General features: G+C 39.9%; 1 protein-coding gene across 2 annotated transcripts in view; it reads right to left on the bottom strand.

Moving 5' to 3' along the window:
• The window catches only part of Trhr (thyrotropin releasing hormone receptor), a 50,818-nt gene extending 45,556 nt beyond the window's left edge, over positions 1-5,262 (bottom strand). For both annotated transcript variants that reach the window (XM_085831596.1, XM_021183945.2), the window contains exons 1-2: positions 5,078-5,262; positions 3,623-4,506 (exon numbers count right to left, since the gene is read on the bottom strand). In XM_085831596.1, the coding sequence (XP_085687722.1) occupies positions 3,623-4,411 (789 nt within the window). In that variant the 5' untranslated portion in view covers positions 4,412-4,506; positions 5,078-5,262. The remainder of the gene's footprint in view (positions 1-3,622; positions 4,507-5,077) is intronic.
• Between the last annotated feature and the right edge of the window lie 3,950 nt (positions 5,263-9,212).

Below are 9,212 nucleotides of genomic sequence, written 5' to 3' on the forward strand. Positions count from 1 at the left end.
ACTTTTAATATTTTAGGAGTAAAAATGAGAAGCAAACATAAACAATATAGGCTATAAAAATTTAAACCGATCCAATTAGAAAAGAAATATAAGAAAATGGTAGTGATGGTCTTTGACAGCGAGTCCCCTTTTCTCATTCTTAATTCACCCAGAGCAAGACATTGTTACTTTCTAACCTCCTACTAACCACCACCATCACCAGTGCCGTCCCCAAATGGCATGTGCTACTTTAGAGAGGGAAGCTGGTTTGGTTTTGTTTCTTGAGATTTCAACATTTGTTTCTAGTAAAGCAGAGATGTCTTAAGCACTTTACAGAATGAAGAGTTGGTATTTTAATAAAATATGATAAATTAATAAAAAAACTATAATGAAAATGAATAGAATCTCTAGTAGCTTCTATTAGGACTAGGTCACTTGAATTTCCCACTCCCTATACTCTAAGACAGGAGGAATTGCTAAGTGGTGGGACTGAAAACAAGAGCAGCAACCTGGTCTGTAAAATACCTTGCAAATCCCTGAAGTCCACAGAAAGTAAATATTTGAAATGAGTTTGTTTATTGACAGTACAGAATTTTAACAAAAAGGTAAGAATTTTACCAAAAAGGGCTTTGTGCTCCTAAGCATTTTAGATTCAATAAATAATGCAGAAACACACAGGCAGTGATAGAGATGACCAGTGTTAGAGATGGCTTGTCTTCACAGTGCTGAACATAGGAACGGAATGCACTGAGGGAGTTCCTGGCTCTGTGTAGGCAGAGCTGAATGTAACAAATGCCACCCTTTAAACTCTGTCTTCTCACAGTCAGACCACCCACTGTAAAACAAAAGATAGGTTCAATCAGGCAATCCCTTTACATACCTTCTAGCCACAGAGTGGAGGAAGGTTGAATTTAATTGATCTCAACTCAGGAGTTTACTAAAATCCAATTAAATTGTCGAGTAATTGAACAAGGTTTGGATTCAGACTTTTTACACTGGAGATGCAAGTAAAAACTGAATAAGCAAAGAAAGCATCCCCCTTGTCTTTCACAGAAAAATAATCTTTAAATAATTTTCTTTAAAAATGAAATCCTCTAAGCTATGGTCACTTGATTTTAGTAATTTGGCTAGAAGGACCTGGCCCTGAAAGTATTTATTAAGGTGTAAGTTACACTTGTCTAAAAGAAAAAAATCAGAGAGAAATAGTAAAATAAACATCATTGGATTATAGGACAAGGAGATTTTAACCTTATGAAGAATTAAGAAGTGTTTTTAGAAAATGGAAAGTCCAGAGCATAGATGACTAACTTTGCAACAAATGGACCTTATTCACAGCTGTGATCCCATTCTCTGGGACTGCCACTGTGCATCTAAATGTGAGTCTGCTAATGTACTGAATGGTCAAGATGTGAGCCTGCTACCATATTGAATGGTCTAGATGTGATTCTGCTACCATATTTAAAGATCTTGATGTGAACCTGCTGCCACACTGATGGTCCAGATGTGAGCCTGATGCCATATTGAATAGTACTTCTTTTCATTCCTATGTCACACATATTATTTACAGTGCTTTAAATTCTCCCTATAAATCAGTAGTTAGTCCTCAACCTTTGGGTGACGACCCTTTTGGAGGTCAAAGGACTCTTTCACAGGGGTGGCCTAATATCATCAGAAAACACAGATATTTACATTATGATTTAAAACAGTAGCAAAATTACAGTTTTGAAGAAGCAATAAAAATAATTTTATGGTTAATGTCACCAAAACACGAGGAACTATATTAAAAGGTCATAGCATCAGGAAGAGTGAGAACCACTGCTATAGAGAATCTTACTTTTGCTTGTAACACTACCAGCTACTTTTAGGGGTAACCTTCTGGCTCCCTGGCCCATCTCTTACCCTTCCAGTCTTTCTTACCCCGAGCTGTCAGTTTCTCATGTCTGAACACTACATTGTTCTCATGCTCACCATTCATACCCTTGGAAAAGACTGTGAACATGTAACATAATTAGCAATCTAAAGCACATTATTCACACTGATAGGACGTAATGACTGTAATTGAAAGAAAGGACATTAGGCCAGACAAACAAGCTTTAAAAAATTATAATCAGAATATAAATGTGAGTATAAGGAGTGCATTTTCTAACTGACCTACCTTTGTGCTAATATTAACTAATGGTTGGTCACTAAGATGCGCATATTACATATTGTCATATTGTATGTGTTAACATTTCTCTTGACAGATGGGCAATGTATGTCTCACCATTTCCATGAATGATGCTTTGGTTAATGGCCAGCTACACCTTGTGTTAGCATTGACAACATAGCATTGCTGTCTGTTTTCAGAAGCAAAGACTTGGTAGTACTTAGTCATGAGCTCCCTTTTGACTTCATATAATATATGTCATGTAAATCAAGTGTCACATGTCATTTAAAATGCTGCATGCATCCTCTTTAACTACAGCTCTCTTCATTGCAACAGTCTTCTCTTGTGTAAGTTTGCTCTGCCATGTGCATGTATGCACATATCACAATTTATCCAGTAATCATTCATAACATATTAGGTAACCTAGAATTTAAGAACTTATAGTATGGATGATCCACATACATGGTTCTAAAAGCACACTCAGTTTTCTACAGACATAAATAGAATCAACTGATTTTCTGGCAAAAAAATTTCAAGTGATTTGAAAGAAACTATATTGTTAATTCCATGATTTCTCTTCTCAGTATGAGAATAAATATTTGCCTCGTAATCATTACAAATAGAGAAAGAGATAAGTGATAGGCTCATAAGTATCTCAGGACAGTTGTACAGACATAAACTGATAAGTATATGCTATAGTGCCTTCTATTTTTATATTAGCTTATAAATGAGATACTTTAGTCACTAATAAAACCATCATTCCACTGCAGCCACACATGCATTAGGTTATATGGAGGCATAAAAGGGTTCCCGTTATGCTAAGCTAGAAATCCTACATTAAAAATTGTTTATAACTGATTCAGCTTGATATTGGCCATTCTTTTGAATCCCCTCCACCTCTGGAAAATGTATTCCCACCTCCTGTACACTAAGATAACTTGGGAAGATCTAGAGAAGAAGATTAGAGAATCATCTCTCATCAAGACTAACCAAATAAGGCTGATTACCTGTCTTTTGTGGGAGTCAGTTGTGAGTAACTATATAATAATGCAAGAAAAGTTCTATTATTGTGATTCACTAATCTATTGTCAAATTCTCTTGGTAAATGTGTAGTAGATTTCCTGAAAGGCAACTCTTTGTCATGCAAGAGAAATTTTCCCTACAGAGGCTAGAAGTACTCTGAATATTCTGATAACATTTTCAGAGAGGAACAAGTAAGTGTTTTAAATCAAGGTTTCTGGGGATCTGCCTACAGTCCCCCATATCTTAACATGAAACTGTTTCCTGTTCAACTGCTATCAAATCCCTCCATTTATTTTTAGATCTTCAGTGATCCCTAGGTGCATTTAACATGCAAAGCAGCAGCTTATGCCTCGAGACATCTGCATAATTGTATTTTGCTTCTGCCATCGGCTAAGTAGGGCAAAGTTGATCCCATCTCACAAAAACTCTATTTCACATTCCCTGTCTTGACTTGGAAGTTCAAGCTATGCTTACCTGCTTCCTGGAAGATACAGTGCTGTTGAAACATCTGTTGGTGGCATTTAAATTCAAATTCTTGTTCTGATGGATTGAGTCATTTTTCCACATCTTAGAGTTTTCTTTAGGGTCTGAAGGAATGGGGTTTAAGAAGAGGATTCTAGCTATAAATCCATAAAGCACAGTGGCCAGGATCATTGGCACAACATAAAAGACACCAAAGTCCATTAGGTAAATAGGTGAGTAGTAGTTCCTGGAGATCTTGTAGCCACAGGAAACCACAATAGCATTTTTGTAGGTGCTGATGTTGAGATCCAGCAGGAAGAACCAGAGCATACAGTAAATGGATGTGAAGGCCCAGACAAAGATGATGATTTTTTTGGCTCTGGAAAACGTGCAGAGAAACTGGGCTTTGATGGGGTGACAGATTGCTATGTACCTTTCAATGGTAAAGGCCGTTATTGAACATGAAGATGCATTAATGCCTAGGTACTGGAGATATGTGATGCAGAGGCAGCCAACATAGCCATAGACCCAGGAACCATAGATACTGTCGGTTATGTTGGGGAGGCCTGCAGCCACCAGAACCATGAGATCTGCCACAGCCAGACTTACCAGGTAACAGTTTGTAGGGGTTCTCATGTGCTTCGTTCTCATGACCACCAGGACTACCATGATGTTGCCCACAATGCCCAGTCCACAAATAATGACCACAAGTAAGATGGTAACCACCTGGTACTCGAGGGCCACAGCTGCTTGTGGCTGGAGCTCGGTTTGGTTCATTTCACTGACAGTATCATTCTCCATCTTCAGTGGCTTGAAGCTTCTCTAACACGGGGTCTCTAAAACATCTTTCCAGCCTTCACCTTTCTGTTTGTTTGTTTTTGCAGTAGTTCTTTCCCCTGTGAAAAGCCACACACATATTCACCCACAATCCCTTCATTTCCAATCAAGCCACACTCATAAGCAACTCATTTCCTCTCTTTACACCTCTGAGGTTCTACATTAATGGGGTGCTAATGTACTTCTGAAAACTCCTTATTTGTTTGTTTGGTCTTTTTTTTTTTCAGGTCTAGGCAAAATGAAGTACTGTTTTGACCACATCATATTAAAAGGGATGACTTAACAACTGTCTTTTCACAGGGAAAAAATCTTAAGAGAAGCAGGAAAGTATCCTGTTTTGAAACTGGGTCCAATTGGAAAAACAAAAACAACAAATGAACAATTCCAAACTACCAAAACCCAAAAATGTGCTAGAAATACATTTACAAAGAAACCTCTCAGATGCTCAGGAAAAGTACAGCGAAGAAGGAAAGGTATCAAAGGGTGCTATGGTCAAGACTCGTAGGAATTTAACTACTGGTTCCAGCTTTTAAGAGTGAAGTATCATTGGTATAAAATAGCAAGGTTTCACATCTAACTTCCCCACACCCCAAGTCTCCAACCTTAATAGAAGAGAGTTTTCTCTCTTACCTCTTCACTCTGTCACGCTGCCTGTTTCTCTGTGTAGATGAAGTGCTAATAGGTCCAAGTTTCCAATCGTGCAGAAGAAATCTCGTCCAGTCTGTCTGGCAGGAAGATCACTTAGCAGAGGCTCAGTCTTCAGAGCGGCAGTTCCTCTAAACCCTCACATCCCTTTTCAACTCATGACAGACCACACAGCCGCAGTAACAGAAGCAGCAGCAGGCGCAGCACCGAGGCTGTCAAACCATAGATCGTCCCTTAATGAGAGCTCTCTCTCTCTCTCTCTCTCTCTCTCTCCCTCTCTCTCTCTCTCTCTCTCTCTCTCTCTCTCTCTCTCTCTCTCTCTCTCTCTCACACACACACACACACACACACACAGAAGTGCTAGTCAATCCTGACTGATTGAGAATCTTCTGTTGAATTTACTTTTAAACATGTGGCTGACATAGTGCTCAGTGTGGACGGCTGATCACAGATAAAAGGATCTGGAAGCAGCTGAGCTTGTAGGTAAAGATGCTCTAAGTTCCGCAGAAACTCTTGTGCCTGAGCTGCTCTGAAATATATTTTTATTTCTTGCTTGATGGGATTTTAGGAGGTAGCAAAACCTTCTGAGAGAAAGCCCTTGATGCTTGCAATAGCTGTTTGCTTTGAAAGTTCTCTCTCTGTTATGGAAACCCTTGTACTGTTTCTCCACCAAACCAGTAAACCTGCTTCCTTCTATCATTTTATATGAATGAAAAAATGAGTTAAAATTGATTTTAAACCATTTCTACTGTGAGCTTCTGAGGCTCATATAAAAATTTTATTTTTAAAAAATGACTTGAAGACTTGGAGTAGGGGTATATACTGCAATCGCAGTGGTCAGTAGGGCTGTGAATTTGAAACCAGTTTGGGCTATAGATCAAGACCTTGTGTCATGAACAAACAAGCAAACAAAGAAAGCAAGTAAATAAGATTATCAAAATCCACCTGGGGAAACTTGTAGTGCTCCAAGGCCCTCTGCTTGTTGCAGGCACCTTTGTCCCTTACAGTATCGCCTGACATGCCAATCACAGGACCTACCCGTGGAAGCTAAGAGGGACAATTATCTAGTGAAATTCTAGCCAAGAGTCACTGCAGTCCCCAGGGCTTGAGATGAAATGAGTTACAGACTCAATGTCAGTTTAGAAAAGCACAAGCCAGCCTGAATTTCAGCTCTCTAAAGCCACCTGTGGCAATTCTACAACATGGCTCTTCTCTGGACTGAATACATCAACTGCTACTGTTTGCATGCTTTTGTCTGACCAGCCTACAGTGAAAAGGAGCCATTAGCTGGACTCACAGCATGTGGTGCCAGTTCTCTATTTTGCAAGATCAGATCCTCCTCAGAGGGGGAATCTATTTTAAGTAGACAGGACCATATGGGCATCAGAACTGTGCCCAATGAGACTGAGGCAAATGCTGAGAGAACCACGGTGAATGACCCCAACCCTTTGACTCATGGAGAAACACCTTAGTACCCATTTCTTTTACCAAATTGCTACAAATTAATGGCCCAGAAGCCACATACAGCCTTCAGGTGTGTATTGTTTAGCATGAACGGGGCCAGCTCGAGTGTGATTTAAAACAATGCGATTAGTTTTACTTTTCAAAATTTAGAAATTTGCATATCAAAATTTGATTGTTTTTTTTTTTTCTCATGAAAATTCAAAGGGTCATGGAGCTGATGGGCCGACCGTCCTGCATGGAGGTTAACTCACAACTGGCAACTGTGAGTGGAAGGCTGCCAGAGTCCTTGATGTGAAATGTGATCTCTCCCATCCTCTACCCGCCCCACAGCCTGCTCCCTTTGTGGTACACCACAGCCTATGTATTACACAAGTTACATGCATGATCTCTGTCAGTATTTGAGTTTGGCCTCTGAATCATCCCCTGATTTTTAGAGAGAAAAGGGATACCAGTCAAGCATACATTCTTTTATCCTGGGCACACTTGTGCCTAAATATTTGTTCTTTCAAATGGTCTAACAGACTGATCCTTTCTCCCTGGGGCTACAGGGCAGGGATTACTCAGAATCATTTCTTTCTTGCCTTTTAATTGGGATGAAAATGCTTTCCATGAGGGAGGCATTGTCTCCTTACTTTATCCTGACTTCATTACTTCAAATTAAAATCCTACTTCAGAAAGCCAATCTTACCTTCTCATTCTCCCCAGACCTTTATTCAGTCTTCAGATCTCATAGGTGGTGTGCTGTGACTACTGTGCTGTTTTGCAGGGGAGCACTTGCAGGGGAGTCAGCTCTTTCCATTCCATTCCATGTCTAATCATTTCTCCTGCCATTCCTCAACATCTATATTCTGAGTAAATGCTCAGCACCTCTTGTCTCTTCTCCTAATAGATAACTGTTGAATTCCTGTTATGTTCTGAGTGGTTAGGAGTTAAACACCACATTTTACATTCTCATAGTTCACAGATATTAAGTGAAACAGACTTAGGGATAGTTACATGGGTTGAAATAGACATTCAGTGGCTTGAGTTAAGAAACAAAGATACTTGTGGGTAGATGTACAGTGGACAGAAGGACCCATTTGAGCTGTCCCAGAGAAGGTAACATCTGAGAACACTCTTGAAGAAAAGCACAGCTTCCTTTAAAAGAGGGGATGAGAGATAGCATTGTACGTGAAGAAAAGCAGCCGTGAAAAGCACACTGATGACCATGAGCCATGTAAAGCTGTGGAAAGCACCAAGGATTACACGGGGTTAGGAAATATTTCACCACCTCTTTGACTTAGAGGGCTGAGCTGTGATGAGACAGACAATGGGTGACTGACCATAGGGTGTTTAATAGGGGTTCTTCCTGGGCTGTGACTCACAGTATCCTTGAGTTCTTTTCCCTATGACTTGTTCTTTACAGTCTAGAAAAAGTTCTTTACACACCTGACCCTTACCCCCAACCTTGTCAGATCATATTATATTTTTAATCAACTTCATGATCCTTATAACACTACGTTACTGAATTAACTAAGATTTTTGTAAAGTAGGTTTTTTTATTAATAAAATACAGAAGTGAGGTAAAATGATAGCAAACCTTATATTTGCACTAAGTTTTCTTAATAATAGTATCTTAAATAATATTATCTTAAAAAAAAAAAGACCAGCTGTGGTCTTTATATTTTTGAGTACTTCTAACTAGAGAGAAATGAAGGCATTTCTTTGGAAATAGCAGGTGAAGATGCAGAGAGGACAGTACATAGATGATGGATCCAAGGTGACATACACATATCTCAAAGTCCACATTTTGCCTGTGTTTCTGGCCCTCTGCTATTTAGACAGGGCTTCTCAATCATGGTCCACATTCCTCATAAGAAAAATAGACATCAAATGTGGAGAGCTGTGCTTCAAGCAATCGTGAGCTGCGAGCAATCGCCATTATAAGATGGTGCTGGCCTCAGCTGTGCCTAACTAGTAAACAAGCCTTGTGCGCAAGTGCGAGAGTGAACTCAGGCTTAGTCACTGCCCATCTTGGGACGTAGTAGTGGGGTGATGGGCGAGCAATGAATCAGGAGCTGACACGCCACATCAGGTGCTGAAATGCCATGGCTGAGGGCTATATAAGCCACCCCATTTTCCAGGGTCTGGGTCTTCCCTCTTGAAGAAGCAATAAAGCTTTTTGCTGCAGAAGATTCCGTTTGTCCCGAGTGTGTTCTTGCCGGGGAGAACCGTAGCTCGGGATAATCAAATTTCACAGGGTACCTTGTAAGATTGTTCTAGCTCTGAGGTTGGACTTGTTCATTTGTTTTCTGATCTTGCTTTGGACTTTCCCTTCAAGCCTGAGAAAAGAACAAACACTTCGTTTGGACCTACCACATTCTCAGTGAGATAACATGTGGTATTGGGTTTTACCTTTCCTAGATGCCACAAAAGTTTCCATTTCTATGACCAATGTTCTTCCCGCAGCACATGCACACCAGTGCAATCCAAACTACAGGAATGATCCATAAGAGTCATTCTGTCGAGGAGGGGTAGGTAGTTCTTCACTAATCATCAGAATCCACAAATAGCAACTATTTATGCTATCCACATTTATTATTTTAGGCTGCAGGAAGGTATGGGGGTGGCATCAAATTATCTCAGGTAACTTGATAAGATTTAGGGAGGTGACAGG

Source organism: Mus caroli, unplaced genomic scaffold (assembly GCF_978045245.1).
Source record: "Mus caroli unplaced genomic scaffold, Mus_caroli_1 scaffold_16, whole genome shotgun sequence".
NCBI lineage: Eukaryota > Metazoa > Chordata > Mammalia > Rodentia > Muridae > Mus > Mus caroli.